The 22,948-nt window shown below is 45.4% G+C and overlaps 1 protein-coding gene across 34 annotated transcripts in view; it reads right to left on the reverse strand.

The window, feature by feature from the left end:
* LOC123757622 (CLIP-associating protein 1) overlaps nucleotides 1–22,948 on the reverse strand; it is a 714,204-nt gene that overhangs the window by 254,129 nt on the left and 437,127 nt on the right. For 15 of the 34 annotated variants that reach the window (XM_069326977.1, XM_069326964.1, XM_069326962.1 and 12 more), the window contains exon 7: nucleotides 1,645–1,659. The exons of the other annotated variants lie outside the window; for them this stretch is intronic. In XM_069326977.1, coding sequence (XP_069183078.1) covers nucleotides 1,645–1,659 — 15 coding nt within the window. The remainder of the gene's footprint in view (nucleotides 1–1,644; nucleotides 1,660–22,948) is intronic. 34 annotated transcript variants of the gene reach the window in all.

Consider the following 22,948-nt stretch of genomic DNA (forward strand, 5'->3'; position numbering starts at 1 on the left):
CAAGCCTGGCCTCGGGCCGGGCTTGGGGAGTAGAAGAACTCCCAGAACCCCATCAACCAGGTATCAACCAGGTATACCAGGCAATACTAAGCACTCCAACAAGCTGCGTGCTCAGACTTACAAGCTACGACAGGCCAACCTCTGAATACATCACCATTACTCCCATTTATATCTACCTTAAGCTACCATCATATAATTGCCTATTACCTTACCTACCTTATAATGGTTCCGGGAATCAAAATCCCGCGGGCCGGTCTCTGACCAAGCCTCCTGGTTGGTGGCCTGATCAACCAGGCTGTTAGACGCCGCTGCTCACAAACGTGAGAGTCACACAGCCCGGCCTCCTAACATGAAAGTACTTATAGTAACTATTTGGTGGGAAGTAGCTCGTGATAGACCACCAAAAAGTTGACTTTTTATTATTAAGTTTGGACAAACCAAAAACTTGTTAACAGCAACATAAGTATATGACCTAACCTCTCCTACCAACCCCAGGCTTAATACACGCTATCTTTGGCCTAATACCATACACATGTGCGCTACACTAGGCCTAAGAATATTTAAGTTTTTAGCTATATTTTCCGGACCCTAAAATGTACTGTATTGTACAAAAAGTGGTTCAATGGTAATCCATCACACAAGTACTATTTAGTACTTTCCACCAAATAGTTACTACAATTCCTATTATTACAGGAGTAGAATGACAGCCAGGTTGAGCAGGTATCGTTGGAGGTATTCTCACGTTCTCTCATGAACACCGTGAGGGGGTCGGCATGATACAGTCCCACCCCGTCACGGCATGATACAGTCCCACCCCGTCACGTCTAGAGAAAGTGTTGAACAATTTGGGGCCTTTGATGATAGTTATTTCTCAACGTACCTACTGAACCTTTCTTTTACAGTAGAGAAATTTTGCACTTCCTGCCATGCCTCCTGATCTTATAAGTTATTTATGTGAGCAGATATGAAACCACTCTCATTTCCCCCATTTTGGGGAGTAGAAGAACTCCCAGGACCCCATCAAGCAGGTATCAAGCAGGTACCATTTCCTTTAACCAAATGTAAATTATTATATATCTCGCCTGCGCTCTAGAGATTTCAGATTGAGAAATTTCAGCATCCCAAATCATTTGCATGTTTCATCGAGTGGATTCTGGCAGTAAAAGATCTACACGTTCTCCAGCTCAGCAACTTCACCCGCTTTGACTGCGGCCGTGAGCGTGTAATTCCACCCGAGAGAGAACTAATGCTTCCTGGAGCATTACTGGAGTATACCTGGAACACACCTGGAGAGGGTTTCGAGAGTTCTTCTACTCTCCGAGCCCGGCCCTCGACTTTTAATAACTTGGTCCAACAAGCTGTTAAAGGAATTCCTGGGAAAATTCATGGTATCAAACGTTGTTGTGCCAACTGCTGGATGTATGCCCCAGGTCCCCCCGGAGGTTCACAAGAGAGACTGCAGCAACACACAAGGCAGGAGAGATATAAACAATGTGGAGCCCAGCTCACCAGTACACGTGCTCACATAAGACACAAGAGCAGGCACCCGCAGACCACGTGCCACAACCTGCTCAGGCAGTGTTGGTCAATAACAAGTGCTGTACAACACATTACCTCCAACTGTCATATCCTCCCATCGCTCACCTCCAAACAACGTACCTGAAGATAAGAAATACCAATTAGTATACTGTATACCTAAAACTCCTTGTTATGCCCCAGGTATATCAGCAGTTCAGTTTTGGGAATCATGCTACAGTAAGGCTATATGTTCGTGTGAGCGTGTACAGAGAAGCACGAGGGAGGAAGAGAGGACTCGGGGGTCACATGACGGTAAGCGCACACATGAAGAAAACGGAATAACAAAAGTAATATTAGTAGCCTGCTAAATATATCAACATAAAACACAACATTAACAATGGAAATATATTTTATCAATTTAGATTCGGAAAAACCTGGTCAATTATTTATTTGTAAATAGTGTTGCACATTTAGGGAAATAATTACCAGGTAATATAATATGCATCTCCATAACCCCGGACAACATGGATTCAGAACAGGGCGCTCTTGCCTGTCGCAGTTGCTGGACCACTATGACATGGCATTAGATGCCATGGAAGACAAACAAAACGCTGATGTAATTTACACAGATTTCACAAAAGCCTTCGACAAATGTTACCATGCTGTTATTGCACATAAAATGCATTCAAAGGGAATTACCGGAAAAATAGGCAGATGGATCTACAATTTCCTGACTAACAGAACCCAATGTGGAATAGTCAAAAAAATAAAATCCGGACCATCAACCGTGAAGAGTTCAGTCCCCCAGGGTACTGTGTTTGCTCCAGTACTTTTTCTCATCCTCATATCGGACATAGACAAGGACACAATCTATAGTACTGTATTATCTTTTTCAGATGACACTAGGATTTTTATGAGAAGACAACATAGAGAACACAGCAAACCTCCAATCAGACGTAAATCAGAAAGACGTAAATCTTTCTATGAGCAACAGAAAATAATACGGTATTCAATGAACACAACTTACAGCTCATGCGCTTCGAAAAAAAATGAAAATATAAAAACGTAAACCACGTACAAAACTCAGGCAAATCATAACACAGAACGAAAAGTCAATGTAAAGGATCTGGGTGTACTCATGTCGGAAGACCTTACCTTTAAAGAACACAATAAAGTAGCCGTCACAACTGCAAGAAAAATGACAGGTTGGATAACAAGAACTTTTCACACAAGAGATGCTATACCGATGATGATACTTTTCAAAACGCTAGTACTCTCTAGAGTGGAGTACTGCTGCACAATGACAGCCCCTTTCAAAGCTGGAGAAATTGCTGACCTGGAGAGCGTGCAGAGATCCTTTACTGCTAGAATCCACTCAGTAAAACATCTAAGCTATTGGGACCGACTGAAGTGCCTAAATCTGTACTCCCTAGGAGCGCAGGCGGGAGAGATACATAATAATTGACACGTGGAAAATAATTGAGGGGCAGGTCCCAAACCTGCACACAGAAATATCACATGAGACCAGAAGGCATGGCAGGATGTGCAGAATACCCCCGTTGAAGAGCAGAGGTGCAACAGGTACTCTGAGAGAGAACTCTATCAACATCAGAGGCCCGAGACTGTTCAACACGCTTCCGCTACACATAAGGGACATAACTGGCCGACTCCTCACAGTTTTCAAGAGAGAACTGGATAAGCACCTCCAAAGGATACCTGATCAACCAGGCTGTGATTCATACGTCAGGCTGCGAGCAGCCGCGTCCAACAGCCTGGTTGACCAGTTCAGGAACCAGGAGGCCTGGTCGACGACCGGGCCACCTCCAGTCGTCTTTCTAGCGAGTACATTTGGAGAGCTTTGAGACGATCCCAATAATTTAGATGCTTTATGGTGTCTATGTATGCCGTATATTCTTTGTATTCCCTCAATTTCCGCAATCTCTCCTGCTCTGAAAGGAGAAGTGAGTACTGAACAGTACTCAAGACGGGACCACACAAGGGATTTGAAGAGTACAACCATTGTGATGGGATCCCTGGATTTGAAAGTTCTCTTAATCCATCCTATCATTTTTCTGGCTGCCGCAATATTTGCTTGGTTATGCTCCCTAAACGTTAGGTCGTCGGACATCATTATTCCCATATCCTTTACATGTTGCTTTCCTACTATGGGCAAATTTGACTGTTTTGTACCCTATATTATGTTTAAGGTTCTCATTTTTACCATATCTGAGTACCTGGAATTTATCGCTGTTAAACATCATGTTATTTTCTGCTGCCCAGTCAAAAACTTGATTAATATCTGCGTGTAGGTTTTCAATGTCTTCAGCAGAGGTAATTTTCATGCTGATTTTTGTGTCATCTGCAAAGGATGATACGAAGCTGTGCCTTGTATTTGAGTCTATATCTGATATGAGAATAAGGAAAAGCAATGGTGTAAAGACTGTATCTTGAGGTACCGAGCTTTTAACTGTGCTTGGACTCGATTTTGTGCGCTTGACTGTTACCCTTTGTGTTCTGTTCGACAGAAAACTGAGTATCCAGCTTCCTACTTTACCAGTTATTCCCACTGACCTCCTTTTGTGTGCCATCACTCCATGATCACATTTATTGAATACTTTTGCGAAATCCACGTATAACACATCTGCATTCTCTTTTTCTTCTAATGCCTCAGTGATTTTGTCGTAGTGGTCAAGTAGCTGTGAGAGACATGATCTTCCTGCTCTAAATCCATGTTGTCCCGGATTGTGGAGGTCATTGGTCTCCATGAAACTAGTGACCTGACTCCTGATCACTCTCTCAAATACTTTTATTATATGGGACGTTACCTTACCTTGAAGTGTTTCCGGGGCTTAGCGTCCCCGCGGCCCGGTTCTCAACCAGGCCTCCTCGTTGCTGGACTGGTCAACCAGGCTGTTTGACGCGGCTGCTCGCAGCCTGATGTATGAATCACAGCCTGGTTGATCAGGTATCCTTTGGAGGTGCTTATCCAGTTCTCTCTTGAACACTGTGAGGGGTCGGCCAGTTATGCCCCTTAAGTGTTAGTGCAACTGGTCTATAATTCTTTGCCAATGCTTTGCTCCCTCCCTTATGTAGAGGGGTTATGTCTGCTGCTTTAAGTGCATCTGGTATCTCCCCCGTGTCCAAGCTCTTCCTCCACACTATACTGAGTGCCTGTGCTACTGGCACTTTGCATTTCTTTATAAATATTGACTTCCATGAATCTGGACCCGGGGCTGAGTGCATGGGCATGTTGTCAATTTCTCTTTCAAAATCAGTCACGCTCGTGTTGATATCAGTTACATTTACAGGGGTTTGGATATCACGCATAAAGAAGTTATCCGGATCTTCAACTTTCATGCTGTTAATCGGAGTGCTAAACATGTCCTCATACTGCTTTTTTAGGATTTCACTAATTTTTTTATTACCCTCAATGTATGAACCTAAACTAGTCCGAATAGGTACAATACTGGCAAGTGGTTTTTGCTCTTGATTTAGCATGTGTGAAGAAATATTTTGGGTTTTTCTTTATTTCTTGAATTGCTTTCTGTTCTAATTGCCTTGCTTCAATCTGATATGACTGCTTCAGTCTCTGTTCGATTTCTCCTATCTCCCTGTTTAAATTATTTCTTTTTTGTATGGAGAGTCGTGTCTTCTTAAGGATTTCCGTTAATTTTTTCCTTCTTTTCTAGTGTCGTCTGCGTTGTCTTTCTACATTGGACCTCTTTCTCGCTTTCCTCAAAGCAACATGTTTCAGACACACTTCATATGCTTCAGAAGTCAGTTTTCCTATATGTAATGTAGGATTTTTATTACTTGGAACATTTTCCCATTGAATGTTTGAGAGTTTCCTGTTTATTTTCTCCCAGTCTATCCTTTTATTATTAAAATTGAATTTATTGAATAGCCCTTCTCACTTGTTGTTTCTCTTGGGCCTACTACCGTTATTAATGTTAGTTTGCACTTCAATGAGCTTGTGGTCCGAGTACGTAGTGTCTGAGACAGTAATGTCCCTGATTAGCTCATCATTGTTCGTGAATATCAGGTCCAGCGTGTTCTCGTTCCTAGTTGGTTCTGTAATCTGCTGACTGAGCGAGAATTTGTCACAGAATCTCAGTAGTTCTCTGACCAGTGATTGGTTATTTCCCGGTTGATGTCCTGCTATAATGTTATTGTTTACTATTCTCCATTTTAAACTAGGTGGATAGAAGTCTCCAAGGAAGATAATATCTGGTGCTGGGTTTGCTAGGTTATCAAATATATTCTCTATTTTGTGGATTTGCTCAGTGAATTCCTCAAGTGTTGCATCTGGCGGTTTGTATATTAGAATAATTACTAGATCTATAATTTCTACCTTGATTCCAAGTACCTCACCACCTCATTGTTCGAGTTCAGGAGCTCAGTGCATGCCAGATCCTCTTTAATATACAACCTGATTTACATCTGATTGGAGATTGGAGGTAGCCAACCCCAGCGGAGCAACCTGGCAGGCGGGGGACTATGACCTCAGTGTTAACCCTGGTGAGGTCGTGTACCAAGGTATACTACACTACACTGACTTCAGAAACGTCAAACCTTTTCTTGGGATTAGCGGACATTGTGAATACGATGCCCGTGCCCTATTTATGGGAAAGGGTTAACATTTGTACAGAGGGGGCCGCATCACTTCAACACCTCTAGTCTAAATAGTAAACTTTATTTTCTAAGGTAGGCCTAAATTACTATAATTTTGTATAACAAATTAAAAGGCTATGAACTTGTAGCCGGCAAGTGAGGTATAAAACCAAGGTGAGAGTGCGCGTACCCAGGCAAGTGTTGTGAGACACTCCAGGGGCCACCACAACCAGTCCTCTGCGTCACTCTCGCCACACATGATCACATTACCAGCGTCTCCTCATTCACTATCACATTGCCAGCGTCTCCTTATTCACTGTCACATTGTCAGCGTCTCCTCATTCACTATCACATTACCAGCGTCTCCTCATTCACTGTCACATTGCCAGCGTCTCCTCATTCACTGTCACATTGCCAGCGTCTCCTCATTCACTGTCACATTGCCAGCGTCTCCTCATTCACTGTCACATTGCCAGTGTCTCCTCATTCACTATCACATTGTCAGCGTCTCCTTATTCACTATCACATTGTCAGTGTCTCCTCATTCACTATCACATTGTCAGTGTCTCCTTATTCACTATCACATTGTCAGTGTCTCCTTATTCACTATCACATTCCACTTTGTTCTCCCTCGTAGCTTGTCTTTCCGTATAATTATAAATATAAATATAACTGAACAACATTGACTTTTGACAAGAAGCGGTATTGTGAAGGTAGCAGTCATCAAGATGGACCCAGCCCAGCAGAGTCCCGTGAGTGAAGATCTTTTAGCAGGACAAAGGTAGACAAGTGATAAGAAGTTTGTGGTAAAACAGCACCTCGTGCAGTGGTTGTGGAGGAGTAGCCATACCGCTCATGACTGGCCGATAAGACTACAACTGGAGGAGTAGCCATACCGCTCATGACTGGCCGATAAGACTACAACTGGAGGAGTAGCCATACCGCTCATGACTGGGCGATAAGACTACAACTGGAGGAGTAGCCATACCGCTCATGACTGGCCGATAAGACTACAACTGGAGGAGTAGCCATACCGCTCATGACTGGCCGATAAGACTACAACTGGAGGAGTAGCCATACCGCTCATGACTGGCCGATAAGACTACAACTGGAGGAGTAGCCATACCGCTCATGACTGGCCGATAAGACTACAACTGGAGGAGTAGCCATGCCGCTCATGACTGGCCGATAAGACTACAAAACATGAAAGTCATGTTCAGCCCGAGAGCACGTCTCTCTCCTGCCCTGGGAGGGCCAACATGAGCCGCCCCTTCACCTGCAGGTGTTGGCCGCAGCAGGAGGCCGCAGCAGGGCCACCACTACACTGGAATACAAGCAGCTCTGCCATAAGCAAACAAAATATATGATAACCACATGGCAAGAGCTTCCAATTAATGACAATAAAAAAGTTGCTTGGTCACAAGCACCAGCAACACATTTACCCAACAATTAGTGACCGGTGCACTTGCCTCAAGGTCAACACAAACACACGAGTCAATGTGTGACGACCGAGTGATGATCAACACGTCCCTCCCCGCCACCAACGTGGACGGTGCCTCCATGTTCACTGCTTACATCACGTAAACGTTGTTGGCTTCCTTGCGACGCGGCTTGGAATATCACGGACATTTTGTGTGGTTTGAAATGATTCCAATAATTTAGGGGGCTTTATCGTGTCATTGCGTGCCTCATAAACTCTCTGTATTCCGTAGATCTAATTCATAGATCTCTCCTGCTCTGTAAGGGGAAGTGAATACCGAGTAATACTCAAGACGGGACAGCACCAGTGATTTAAATCATATTACCATTGCTGTGGGGTCCCTGAATTTGAAGGTTCTCATAATCCATCAAATTATTTCCCTCTTTGACGCTGTATTTGCTAAATGTCAGATCATCAGGCATCATAATTCACAGATCTTTTACATGTAGTTTTCCTTTTATGAATAAGTCTCATTGTGTCTTGTATCCAGTATTTCGTTTAAATTCTTTATCTCTGCCATATCTAAACACCTGGAACTTATCACTGTTAAACATTTCATTTTTCGTTGCCAAGTCGAAGACTTTTAATATCGAACTTCAGTGTTTTTCAACAGACGTAATTTTCATGCTGATTTTCCTATCATTTGCAATGGACGACACGAAGCTGCGACTTGAATTTTTGTCTGATATAAGAGTGAGAAAGAGCAGCGGTGCAAGGACTGTGCCCTTGGGAACGGAACTTTTTCACTATGCTTGGACTTAATTTTATTTGACTGATTGTTAGTCTTTGATTTCAGTCTGACAATTTAAAATCCAAATTCGTACCTTACCCGTTATTCCTGTTGATCTCATTGTATGGGCTATCACTCCATGGTCACACTCATCATATGCCTTGGCAAAGTCTGTGTATACAATATCTGCATTTTGTTGTTATTCTTATGGTGCCATGATTTTATCACAGTGGTCGAGTAATTGCGAAAGACAAGATCTTCCCGCTCTCCATCCACGCTGACCTGGCTTGTGAAGTTTACTGTTCTCCATAAAACTGTAGATTTCAAGTAACTCTTACAAAACTTTTATTATGTGTAATAAAAGTACGATTGGTCTATTGTTTTTTAGTCAAAGCTTTACTACCTCCCTTGTGCAATGGAACTATATTTGCTGATTTAAGTGCATCTGGTATCTCAGGTGTATCTAAGCCTTTCCTCCATATACCAGAGGGCTCGTGCTCCTGGTACCTGACACCACCACCTGAATGGACTACTCACCGTCGAGGTATCCAAACACATTAATAATGCCTAACATTAATTGTTTGTACTATGTTTAAAGTAGAGGAGGACGCAACCCAATGTGGCAGTGGTGGTTCACAGCCTGCAGTGGCACTGCCTCTGACCAGCCCCACACCTCCACACACACCCCTCATCTTAACCATTCACCTTAAATAATATTGCAAATTAGTGTTCTCCGCGCGGCCCCCACCACCAACACTCGCGAGCCCTCGCCAGACTTGCACACCTCACTAAGTCAACACAGTACAAAGGTTGGCTGTTGCCTTTAAACATTACCGCTGAACGAGTTGCTTTGTCTCACCCCAAGACCATCACACCACAAACCACGACCCACACCTGCTGGGGGGTCGTCCAGCAGGTAGGTGCGAGCCACAGGTATGCTCAGGTATGCTCCTGGTCCAAGCTACAATAGCCATCTCAACCCGAAATCCGTATCAAATTATTTAAGAAGGAATACATTATATTCAGTAGGCATGTTGGTGCGCCATGGGCGAAGGTGCACCAACTCAAGACGGGTCATCAGAGACGCGTCAAAACTCGTCATAGTTCTCAATAACTGATACTTTCAAAAGTTTGACCTTTGCTTGCTGTGTTTTACTTGTTCGCTTTGACAGTTCAACTCCCGCAGTTTGTCCTGAGCCCAGGCTGTCTGTGAGGCTGTTTGTCTTCAACTCCCCAAGGCCATTTGACTAGCACTGCCACCCTGATTCGGTAACTCCACCAAAAAACGTATCGAGTGCTCTCTTGAAAGCTTCCACTGTTATTCTAGAGACGTTTTAATTATTTATTAGCAGGGGACTGAAGAGTGGTGGATGTTTACAGTGTGTTCTCGAATTGTGCTTATGGCACCACGACTTCTTAATGGATGTACTTTGCACTTCCTGTTTTATCTCACACTACCGTGAGTTATTTTAATGTGCAGGCTTGGAAGTTGCCTGTCCAGTATATTACGTGTATAGAGTTCTCAATTCTCGACGTACGCGCGGAGTAAAGAACCGCTGTGTATTTTCCAGTGCCATAATCTTGCTGTGAAGAGTACTATCACTGGTGTGGCATCCCTTGTTCTCATTATCCACCTTGTCCTTCTCTTCTAGACTGTTGCTATATTACCTGCTTGATGGGGGGTTCTGGGAGTTCTTCTACTCCCCAAGCCCGGCCCGAGGCTTGACTTGTGAGAGCTTGGTCCACCAGGCTGTTGGTTGGAGCGGCCCGCAGGACGCTCCAAGAATATTGAGAATATCCACCACAGCCCAGTTGATCCGGCACTCCTTGTAGAAAACTGTTCAGTTTTTCTAGAAGATTTCCACTTTTGTTCGGGCAGTATTTCTTATACGTGCATGGAGGATAGTGAACAACGTGGACGTCTGATGCTCATAGTGACATGACTCAGTTTGATTAAATTACACAACTGATCACCATCCCTGTAATTGTTAATCTATATATTGCTGACATTTGTCATGCACCCAGAGGTGCACCCAGAGGTGCACCCAGAGGTAGCTGTTGAGAAGCATCATAAACATGAATTCCTGAGGTCTTTATTTGCCTGCATTTGAATAGTCAACATTTCCTAAATAAAGTGAACTGGTTTTGTGCGGGTTTAGTGGTCCAGTTTTTATATAGAGTACAACTGGTGGGTGAAGAGCCCGGTCAGGCGAGCGTTTCCAACATTACCAAACTGTCCTGCTACAGTGCCTTATCTTAACCTACCAGGAGACCCACCAACAGAAAATGGGATATTATGTACATTTCGCGACCCGCCTTCATTTTCTTGTACGACAGTTTTTGGCGTTAAGTATAGGTCTGAGTGACGTGCTGGTCGGAGGACGGGTTGGGGCGAGGGAGCAAGGTGGCGCCTGGCCACGGTAGTGAGGCACGACCCAGCACGACCCGGCACGACCCAGCACGACCCGGCACACCCAGCACGACCCGGCACGACCCCGCACGACCCAGCACGACCCAGCACGACCCGGCACACCCACGGCATCACATCCCTGGGTATGAACACTGGTACGAAAGAGCACGAATGATTCTGTGGCACTGCTAACTGAAGGAGGACAAGCCAGTCCTCCTTGTACCACTACCTGACACTCAAGTGTTTACACATGCTGCTCCCGGGCGTGCGAGGCAGCCCTCACAAGCAGTGTGTCACTAACAACACCAAACTGTAAAGTGTCAACACTTGCAAGATGAGGAGTCGTAAGAGGAGGGGGGGTGAGTGGGTTATATGGGGGGTTGAGTGGGTTATATGGGGGGGGGGGGGAGGTGACCCAGGAAGTGCTTCATGAGAGGCGGGGGACTCCTCTCACCACCACACCACAAGACACACCACAACCTTCTTTATCACCCCCCCCCCCCTTCCATCTACCTCTCAATACCTATTGTTGGCTCCAGGGATCAACGTCCCCGCGGCCCGCTCTCTCACCAACGCCTAATGGTTGGTGGTGTGGTCATCAAGACTACTGAACTATTACTTGGAGGTCACACTCCCAAAATGTGACCTCAAATGAACACCGCATCAACTGTGCACGCGAGAAATGAGCTATAAAATGATAAGACGCACCAAACTTCCTCCCAGGTGACAAGGTGACACGGCTCCGGGCGTGTGACAAGGTGACACGGCTCCGGGCGTGTGACAAGGTGACACGGCTCCGGGCGTGTGACAAGGTGACACGGCTTCGGGCGTGTGACAAGGTGACACGGCTCCGGGCGTGTGACAAGGTGACACGGCTCCGGGCGGGTGACACGGCTCCGGGCGTGTGACAAGGTGACACGGCTCCGGGCGTGTGACAAGGTGACACGGCTCCGGGCGTGTGACAAGGTGACACGGCTCCGGGCGTGTGACAAGGTGACACGGCTCCGAGCGTGTGACAAGGTGACACGCCTCCGGGCGTGTGACAAGGTGACACGGCTGCGGGCGTGTGACAAAGTGACACGGCTGCGGGCGTGTGACAAAGTGACACGGCTGCGGGCGTGTGACAAAGTGACACGGCTGCGGGCGTGTGACAAAGTGACACGGCTGCAGGCGTGTGACAAGGTGACACGGCTCCGGGCGTGTGACAAGGTGACACGGCTCCGGGCGTGTGACAAGGTGACACGGCTCCGGGCGTGTGACAAGGTGACACGGCTCCGGGCGTGTGACAAGGTGACACGGCTCCGGGCGTGTGACAAGGTGACACGGCTCCGGGCGTGTGACAAGGTGACACGGCTCCGGGCTTGTGACAAGGTGACACGGCTCCGGGCTTGTGACAAGGTGACACGGCTCCGGGCGTGTGACAAGGTGAAACGGCTGCGGGCGTGTGACAAGGTGACACTCTGCGTGAGTCAGACACCAAGGGTGTCAAGACGTCACCTCAGGCACTGCACCCGTCATTACCAGCACTCGTTACACCGCCGCCGCCGTCTACCGGAGTGACTAATTCATGCTGGCTCAGATGACCTTCCCCCCCCCCCCCCTGGCCCAGCGGCGCGCACATACACCCACCTCTATATTGGGTAAGAGAAGCTGCACACAATGCATGTCTTAACAGATAATGCCTGTGACAACCTCAACAAAACTACACAATATCAGATGACACAGACAATGAGAGAGTGCGAGGAGACAGAAAAAGTGAGGCAGGCAGACAAACACAGACAGACAGACACAGACAGACAGACAAACACAGACAGATAAACAGACACACTAAGACAGACACACTAAGACAGACAGACAGACACTAAGACAGACAGACACACTAAGACAGACAGACAAACACTAAGACAGACAGACACTAAGACAGACAGGCACTAAGACAGACAGACAGACACTAACAGACAGACACACTAAGACAGACAGACAGACACTAAGACAGACAGGCACTAAGACAGACAGACATACTAAGACAGACAGACACACTAAGACAGACACACTAACACAGACACACTAAGACAGACAGACACACTAAGACAGACAGACAGACACTTAGACAGACAGACAGACAGACACTAAGACAGACAGACACTAAGACAGACAGACACACTAAGACAGACAGACACACTAAGACAGACAGACACACTAAGACAGACAGACAGACACTTAGACAGACAGACAGACAGACACTAAGACAGACAGACACACTAAGACAGACAGACACACTAAGACAGACAGACACACTAAGACAGACAGCCACACTAAGACAGACAGCCACACTAAGACAGACAGCCACACTAAGACAGACAGCCACACTAAGACAGACAGCCACACTAAGACAGACAGCCACACTAAGACAGACACACTAAGACAGACACACTAAGACAGACACACTAAGACAGACAGACACTAAGACAGACACACTAAGACAGACAGACACACTAAGACAGACAGACACTAAGACAGACACACTAAGACAGACACACTAAGACAGACAGACACTAAGACAGACAGACACACTAAGACAGACAGCCACACTAAGACAGACACACTAAGACAGACAGCCACACTAAGACAGACACACTAAGATAGACAGACACACTAAGACAGACAGACACACTAAGACAGACAGACACACTAAGACAGACAGACACACTAAGACAGACAGACACACTAAGACAGACAGACAGACACTAAGACAGACAGACACACTAAGACAGACAGACACACTAAGACAGACAGACACTAAGACAGACAGACACTAAGACAGACAGACACTAAGACAGACAGCCACACTAAGACAGACAGACACACTAAGACAGACAGACACACTAAGACAGACAGACACACTAAGACAGACAGACACTAAGACAGACAGACACTAAGACAGACAGCCACACTAAGACAGACAGCCACACTAAGACAGACAGCCACACTAAGACAGACAGACACACTAAGACAGACAGACACACACTAAGACAGACAGACACACACTAAGACAGACAGACACACTAAGACAGACAGACACACTAAGACAGACACACTAAGACAGACAGCCACACTAAGACAAACAGCCACACTAAGACAGACAGCCACACTAAGACAGACAGACACACTAAGACAGACAGCCACACTAAGACAGACAGACACACTAAGACAGACAGACACACTAAGACAGACACTAAGACAGACAGACAGACACTAAGACAGACAGCCACACTAAGACAGACAGACACTAAGACAGACAGACACTAAGACAGACAGACACACTAAGACAGACAGCCACACTAAGATAGACAGACACACTAAGACAGACACACTAAGACAGACACACTAAGACAGACAGACACACTAAGACAGACAGACACACTAAGACAGACAGACACACTAAGACAGACAGACACACTAAGACAGACACACTAAGACAGACAGACACACTAAGACAGACAGACACACTAAGACAGACAGACACACTAAGACAGACAGACACACTAAGACAGACACACACACTAAGACAGACACACACACTAAGACAGACACACACACTAAGACAGACACACACACTAAGACAGACACACACACTAAGACAGACAGACACTAAGACAGACACACTCAGACAGACACACTAAGACAGACACACTAAGACAGACAGACACACTAAGACAGACACACTAAGACAGACAGACACACTAAGACAGACAGACACACTAAGACAGACAGACACACTAAGACAGACACACTAAGACAGACAGACACACTAAGACAGACAGACACACTAAGACAGACAGACACACTAAGACAGACAGCCACACTAAGACAGACACACACACTAAGACAGACAGACACACTAAGACAGACAGACACACTAAGACAGACAGACACACTAAGACAGACAGACACACTAAGACAGACAGACACACTAAGACAGACAGACACACTAAGACAGACAGACACACTAAGACAGACAGACACACTAAGACAGACACACTAAGACAGACAGACACACTAAGACAGACAGACACACTAAGACAGACAGCCACACTAAGACAGACAGCCACACTAAGACAGACACACACACTAAGACAGACAGACACACTAAGACAGACAGCCACACTAAGACAGACAGCCACACTAAGACAGACAGCCACACTAAGACAGACAGCCACACTAAGACAGACAGCCACACTAAGACAGACAGCCACACTAAGACAGACAGCCACACTAAGACAGACAGCCACACTAAGACAGACAGCCACACTAAGACAGACAGCCACACTAAGACAGACAGCCACACTAAGACAGACAGACACTAAGACAGACAGACAGACACTAAGACAGACAGCCACACTAAGACAGACAGACACTAAGACAGACAGACACACTAAGACAGACAGACACACTAAGACAGACACTAAGACAGACAGACAGACACTAAGACAGACAGACAGACACTAAGACAGACAGCCACACTAAGACAGACACACTAAGACAGACAGACACACTAAGACAGACAGACACACTAAGACAGACAGCCACACTAAGACAGACACACACACTAAGACAGACACTAAGACAGACAGCCACACTAAGACAGACAGCCACACTAAGACAGACAGCCACACTAAGACAGACAGACACTAAGACAGACAGACACACTAAGACAGACAGACACACTAAGACAGACAGACACACTAAGACAGACAGACACACTAAGACAGACAGCCACACTAAGACAGACACACTAAGACAGACAGACACACTAAGACAGACAGCTACACTAAGACAAACAGACACACTAAGACAGACAGCCACACTAAGACAGACACACTAAGACAGACAGACACACTAAGACAGACAGACACACTAAGACAGACAGACACACTAAGACAGACAGCCACACTAAGACAGACACTAAGACAGACAGCCACACTAAGACAGACAGACACTAAGACAGACAGCCACACTAAGACAGACAGCCACACTAAGACAGACATACACACTAAGACAGACACTAAGACAGACAGCCACACTAAGACAGACAGACACTAAGACAGACACACTAAGACAGACAGACACACTAAGACAGACAGACACACTAAGACAGACAGACACACTAAGACAGACAGCCACACTAAGACAGACACACTAAGACAGACAGACACACTAAGACAGACAGCTACACTAAGACAAACAGACACACTAAGACAGACAGCCACACTAAGACAGACACTAAGACAGACAGCCACACTAAGACAGACAGACACTAAGACAGACAGCCACACTAAGACAGACAGCCACACTAAGACAGACAGACACACTAAGACAGACAGACACACTAAGACAGACAGACACACTAAGACAGACACACTAAGACAGACAGCCACACTAAGACAGACAGCCACACTAAGACAGACAGACACACTAAGACAGACAGCCACACTAAGACAGACAGCCACACTAAGACAGACAGCCACACTAAGACAGACAGCCACACTAAGACAGACAGCCACACTAAGACGGACAGCCACACTAAGACAGAGACACACTAAGACAGACAGCCACACTAAGACAGACAGCCACACTAAGACAGACAGATACACTAAGACAGACAGACACACTAAGACAGACAGCCACACTAAGACAGACAGCCACACTAAGACAGACAGCCACACTAAGACAGACAGCCACACTAAGACAGACAGCCACACTAAGACAGACAGCCACACTAAGACAGACAGCCACACTAAGACAGACAGCCACACTAAGACAGACAGCCACACTAAGACAGAGACACACTAAGACAGACAGACACACTAAGACAGACAGACACACTAAGACAGACAGACACACTAAGACAGACAGACACACTAAGAAAGACAGCCACACTAAGACAGACAGACACACTAAGACAGACAGACACACTAAGACAGACAGACACACTAAGACAGACAGACACACTAAGACAGACAGACACACTAAGACAGACAGACACTAAGACAGACAGCCACACTAAGACAGACAGACACTAAGACAGACAGGCACACTAAGACAGACAGGCACACTAAGACAGACAGCCACACTAAGACAGACAGCCACACTAAGACAGACACTAAGACAGACAGCCACACTAAGACAGACAGCCACACTAAGACAGACAGACACTAAGACAGACAGACACACTAAGACAGACAGCCACACTAAGACAGACAGACACACTAAGACAGACAGCCACACTAAGACAGACAGACACACTAAGACAGACAGCCACACTAAGACAGACAGCCACACTAAGACAGACAGCCACACTAAGACAGACAGCCACACTAAGACAGACAGCCACACTAAGACAGACAGCCACACTAAGACAGACAGCCACACTAAGACAGACAGCCACACTAAGACAGACAGACACACTAAGACAGACAGCCACACTAAGACAGACAGCCACACTAAGACAGACAGCCACACTAAGACAGACAGCCACACTAAGACAGACAGCCACACTAAGACAGACAGACACACTAAGACAGACAGCCACACTAAGACAGACAGCCACACTAAGACAGACAGACACACTAAGACAGACAGACACTAAGACAAACAGACACACTAAGACAGACAGACACACTAAGACAGACAGACACACTAAGACAGACAGACACTAAGACAGACAGCCACACTAAGACAGACAGACACACTAAGACAGACAGACACACTAAGACAGACAGCCACACTAAGACAGACAGCCACACTAAGACAGACAGCCACACTAAGACAGACAGCCACACTAAGACAGACAGCCACACTAAGACAGACACACTAAGACAGACAGCCACACTAAGACAGACAGCCACACTAAGACAGACAGCCACACTAAGACAGACAGCCACACTAAGACAGACAGCCACACTAAGACAGACAGCCACACTAAGACAGACAGACACACTAAGACAGACAGACACTAAGACAGACAGCCACACTAAGACAGACAGACACTAAGACAGACAGCCACACTAAGACAGACAGCCACACTAAGACAGACAGACAGCCACACTAAGACAGACAGCCACACTAAGACAGACAGCCACACTAAGACAGACAGCCACACTAAGACAGACAGACACTAAGACAGACAGACACACTAAGACAGACACTAAGACAGACAGACAGACACTAAGACAGACAGACAGACACTAAGACAGACAGCCACACTAAGACAGACAGCCACACTAAGACAGACAGCCACACTAAGACAGACAGCCACACTAAGACAGACAGACACACTAAGACAGACAGACACACTAAGACAGACAGACACACTAAGACAGACAGCCACACTAAGACAGACAGACACTAAGACAGACAGCCACACTAAGACAGACAGACACACTAAGACAGACAGCCACACTAAGACAGACAGCCACACTAAGACAGACAGACACACTAAGACAGACAGACACACTAAGACAGACAGACACTAAGACAGACAGCCACACTAAGACAGACAGACACTAAGACAGACAGACACTAAGACAGACAGCCACACTAAGACACACAGACACTAAGACAGACAGCCACACTAAGACAGACAGACACACTAAGACAGACAGACACACTAAGATAGACACTAAGAAAGACAGACAGACACTAAGAAACAGACAGACACTAAGAAAGACAGGCAGACAGATACAAAGACAGACAGACAGATACAAAGACAGACAGATACAAAGACAGACAGACAGATACAAAGACAGACAGATACAAAGACAGATACAAAGACAGACAGACAGACAGATACAAAGACAGACAGACAGACAGATACAAAGACAGACAGACAGACAGATACAAAGACAGACAGACAGACAGATACAAAGACAGACAGACAGACAGATATAAAGACAGACAGACAGACAGATACAAAGACAGACAGACAGACAGATACAAAGACAGACAGACAGACAGATACAAAGACAGACAGACAGACAGATACAAAGACAGACAGACAGACAGATACAAAGACAGACAGACAGATACAAAGACAGACAGACAGATACAAAGACAGACAGACAGACAGATACAAAGACAGACAGACAGACAGATACAAAGACAGACAGACAGATACAAAGACAGACAGACAGACAGACAGACAGATACAAAGACAGACAGACAGACAGACAGACAGACAGACAGACAGACAGACAGACAGACAGACAGACAGACAGACAGACAGACAGACAGACAGACAGACCTCGGCCCCGCACAATGAGCAATTATTCGTTGCCGACAAACAAAATCTGCAAAAGTAAAAGCATCGAGGTTGAGGTGTTTATCCAGTTCTCTCTTGAACACTGTGAGGGGTCGGCCAGTTATGTCCCTTATGTGTAGTGGAAGCGTGTTGAACAGTCTCGGGCCTCTGATGTTGATAGTTCTCTCTCAGAGTACCTGTTGCACCTCTGCTCTTCAACGGGGGTATTCTGCACATCCTGCCATGCCTTCTGGTCTCATGTGATGTTATTTCTGTGTGCAGGTTTGGGACCAGACCCTCTACTATTTTCTACGTGTAAATTATTATGTATCTCTCCCGCCTGCACTCAAGAGAATACAGATTTAGGTCCTTTAGTCGGTCCCAGTAGTTTAGATGTTTTACTGAGTGGATTCTAGCAGAAAAGGATCTCTGCACAAGAGAGGGTCATACTCATTCCTCAGTATTTCGTTCATTTCTTTGTTGTCACCTGTTAAAGTAAAGAAATCACACAGTACCCTGGGCTGGACGGTAGAGCAACAGTCTTGCTTCATGCAGGTCGGCGTTCAATCCCCGACCGTCCAGGTGGTTGGACACCATTCCTTCCCCCCGTTCCATCCCAAATCCTTATCGTGACCCCTTCCCAGTGCTATATAGTCGTAATGGCTTAGCGCTTACTCCTCAAAGTTCCTTTCCTTCTCCAGGTCAGCAGTTTCTCCAGCTTTGAAAGTGGGTGTCATTGTGCAGCAGTACTCCACTCTAGAGAGCACTAGCGTCTTGAAGAGTATCATCACTGGCATAGCATCTCTAGTGCGAAGGTTCTTGTTATCATTAACAAGACTCTTCTTTGCCATTTATTATTTATTTCTCATTATTCGTGCAGTCGTGACGACTACTTTACTGTGTTTGAGAACTCCCAAATCCTTTACAATGCTTTTTCGTTCTGCGGTATGATTTGACTGCGGTTTGTACGTGCTTTCCCTTTTTATTTAGTAATTTTTCGTTTTATCCGTTTATATTATTTTCATTTTTCCGTAGCGCAGGAGCTGGAACTTATCTTCGTTAAACACCACATTATTTTCTCTAGCCCATAGAAAGACCTGATTTACATCTGATTGGAAGTTTCCTGTGTTCTCTATGTTGTCTACTCTCTAGAAAATCCTAGTGTCATCTGCAAAGGATGATACAGTGCTATAGGTTGTGTTCTTGTCTATGTCCGATATGAGGATGAGAAAAAGTACTGGAGCAAGCACAGTACCCTGGGGTGACTGAGCTCTTCACGGTTGATGGTCCGGATTTTATTTCACTGACTATTGCGCATTGAGTTCTGTTAGTCAGGAATTGTAGATCCATCTGCCTATTTTTCCGGCAATTCCTTTAGAACGCATTTTATGTGCAATAACACCATGGTAACATTTGTCAAAGGCTTTTGCGAAATCTGTGTAAATTACATCAGAGTTTCGTTTGTCTTCCATAGCATCTAATGCCATGTCATAGTGGTCCAGCAACTGTGATAGGCAAGAGCGCCCTGTTCTGAAACCATGTTGTCCGGGGTTATGGAGATGTTGTGATTCCATGTATTTTGTGATCTTACTTCTTAGCACTCTCTCAAAGATTGTTATGTGCGATGTTAGTGTTGTCGGTCTATTTTTTTTGCCTCTGCTTTATTTCCTCCTTTATGGAGTGGTGCTATCTCTGCTGTTCTTACTATGTCAGGAATAACGCCAGTATCTAGGCTTTGTCTCCAAAGAATGTGAAGGGCCTGCGATAGTGTTTTTTTTGTTTACAGTTTTTGACGAATATGGAGTTCTAGGAATCAGGACCGCCTGGTGCAGATTGCATAGGCATAGTCTATGGTTTCTTCAAAGTCCAGTGGGATAGGGTGACATCTGATACATGATTTGATGTTCGTGTCGCATCCATGAAAAAATAATTTGGGTTATTTGGCTAAAAACAGAGTCGTACTGATTCCTCGGAATTTCGCTCATTTCTTTGTTGTCACCTGTAAAAGTTCCATTTCCCTTTCGCAGGGGCCCGATACTAGATTTAGTTTTTCTATCTTGATTTTGCATAGGAGAAAAACATATTTCGTATTTCTCTCTATTTCACTGATGGCCTTTTGCTCTCTTTGTCTCTCCTGGATTCTGTATGATTATTGTAAGTTTAGTTCAATCGTTTCTATTTCTCTATCCAGCCTTCTTTGCCGTTCTTGAGAAAGTGTGACAAGTTGTTCCGCGATTCGTTTTCTTCGCCTATAGAGGGAACGCCGTTCCCGTTCCAATCTGCATCTCTTCCTCTTTTTTATCTTATGGATATGCGGTTTGAGCATATTTCTGGTGCTACTGAGCATATTTTTTTCAGGCCCCGGTTCAGGTTAGCATTTTCTAGCTGTTCTTCCCAGCTTATTTTATTCTGTGAGGTCTTGGTATATTTGGTCCCAGTTAAGCTGTTTATTATTAAAATTGAATTTGCTGAATTCTTTTCCCCTGGAATTCGGTACTGGTTGTGCAGGTCAGGTCCCCATGCTTGTCAAAACGTCAATTAGGTTATGATATGAGTAACAGGTATTTGTAATCATTATGTTCCTCATCTATACATCATCATTAGTGAAAATGAGGTCCAGCGTGTCCTCTTTTCGAGTTGGTTCTACTATTTGCTGGTTTAAAGCAAATCTGTCGCACATCCGTAGCAGGTCATTTACATGTGCCTGTTCACAAGCACATTAACACTGAAGTTCTAAACTACACGACGCCATACTGCCTCGTGGTCTACCATCACTACAACCTCATTCACATTACCACTACTGTAGTACAATACTCACCACACATGTACACACAATACTCACCACACACAGTTCAACCAACAACTTCATATTACAAAGTGTTTTCACACATCCAGCTTTTGATGGTAGTTTTTCTTCTCACCAGAAGTCGACTGTTTACAGGTAGTGTGTATTAGTGTGTGTGTGATGTGTGAGGTGGACCCAGGCGGCACTGCTACAAGAGAAACTTACCATGACTGGTACATTCTATCACACCTTCACCACCAACACAACAACACTATAATCATCCTCAAGTATAACTTAAAACTTCTGCACATCTAAACTACTGGGACCGACTAAAGAACCTAAACCTGTATTCTCTTGAGTGCAGGCGGGAGAGATACATAATAATTTACACGTGGAAAATAGTAGAAGGGCTGGTCCCAAACCTGCACACAGAAATAACATCACATGAGACCAGGAGGCATGGCAGGATGTGCAGAATACCCCCGTTGAAGAGCAGAGGTGCAATAGGTACTCTGAGAGAGAACACTATCAACATCAGAGGCTCGAGACTGTTCAACACACTTCCACTACACGTAAGGAATGTGTGGCCACGTCTGTGGTAGGAAATAATAATAAAAACTACACATAAGGGGCATAACTGGCCGACCCGCTCACAGCGTTCGAGAGAGAACTTGATAAACACCTCCAAAGGATACCTGATCAACCAGGCTGTGATTCATACGTCAGGCTGCGAGCAGCCGCTTCCAACAGCCTGGTTGACCAGTCCAGCAACGAGGAGGCCGCAGGGACGCTAAGCTCTGAAACCACCTCAAGGTAACCTCAAGGTGGTACAATAGGCCAGGAGGTCTTAATTCTTTTACGGTTTCACATTCATCAATATAATGTTCTACTGAATGCATTAAAGCTTTGTCACAGAGTTTGCAATCTGAATATTCTGGTAGTGGCTCAACTTCAATAACCTGCCAGATGTGTCTATAGCCAAGGCGAATTCGCGCAATGACTACATCACATTGCCTGGTCCGGTTACTGTGCTGACCATATAAACACCTATTATTACAAAACTTGTCATAGCTTTTAATACTGCAGCTTTCAGGTCTGAGCATTTCTTAGTACGT

The sequence above is a fragment of the Procambarus clarkii genome, chromosome 19, assembly GCF_040958095.1.
Source record: "Procambarus clarkii isolate CNS0578487 chromosome 19, FALCON_Pclarkii_2.0, whole genome shotgun sequence".
NCBI lineage: Eukaryota > Metazoa > Arthropoda > Malacostraca > Decapoda > Cambaridae > Procambarus > Procambarus clarkii.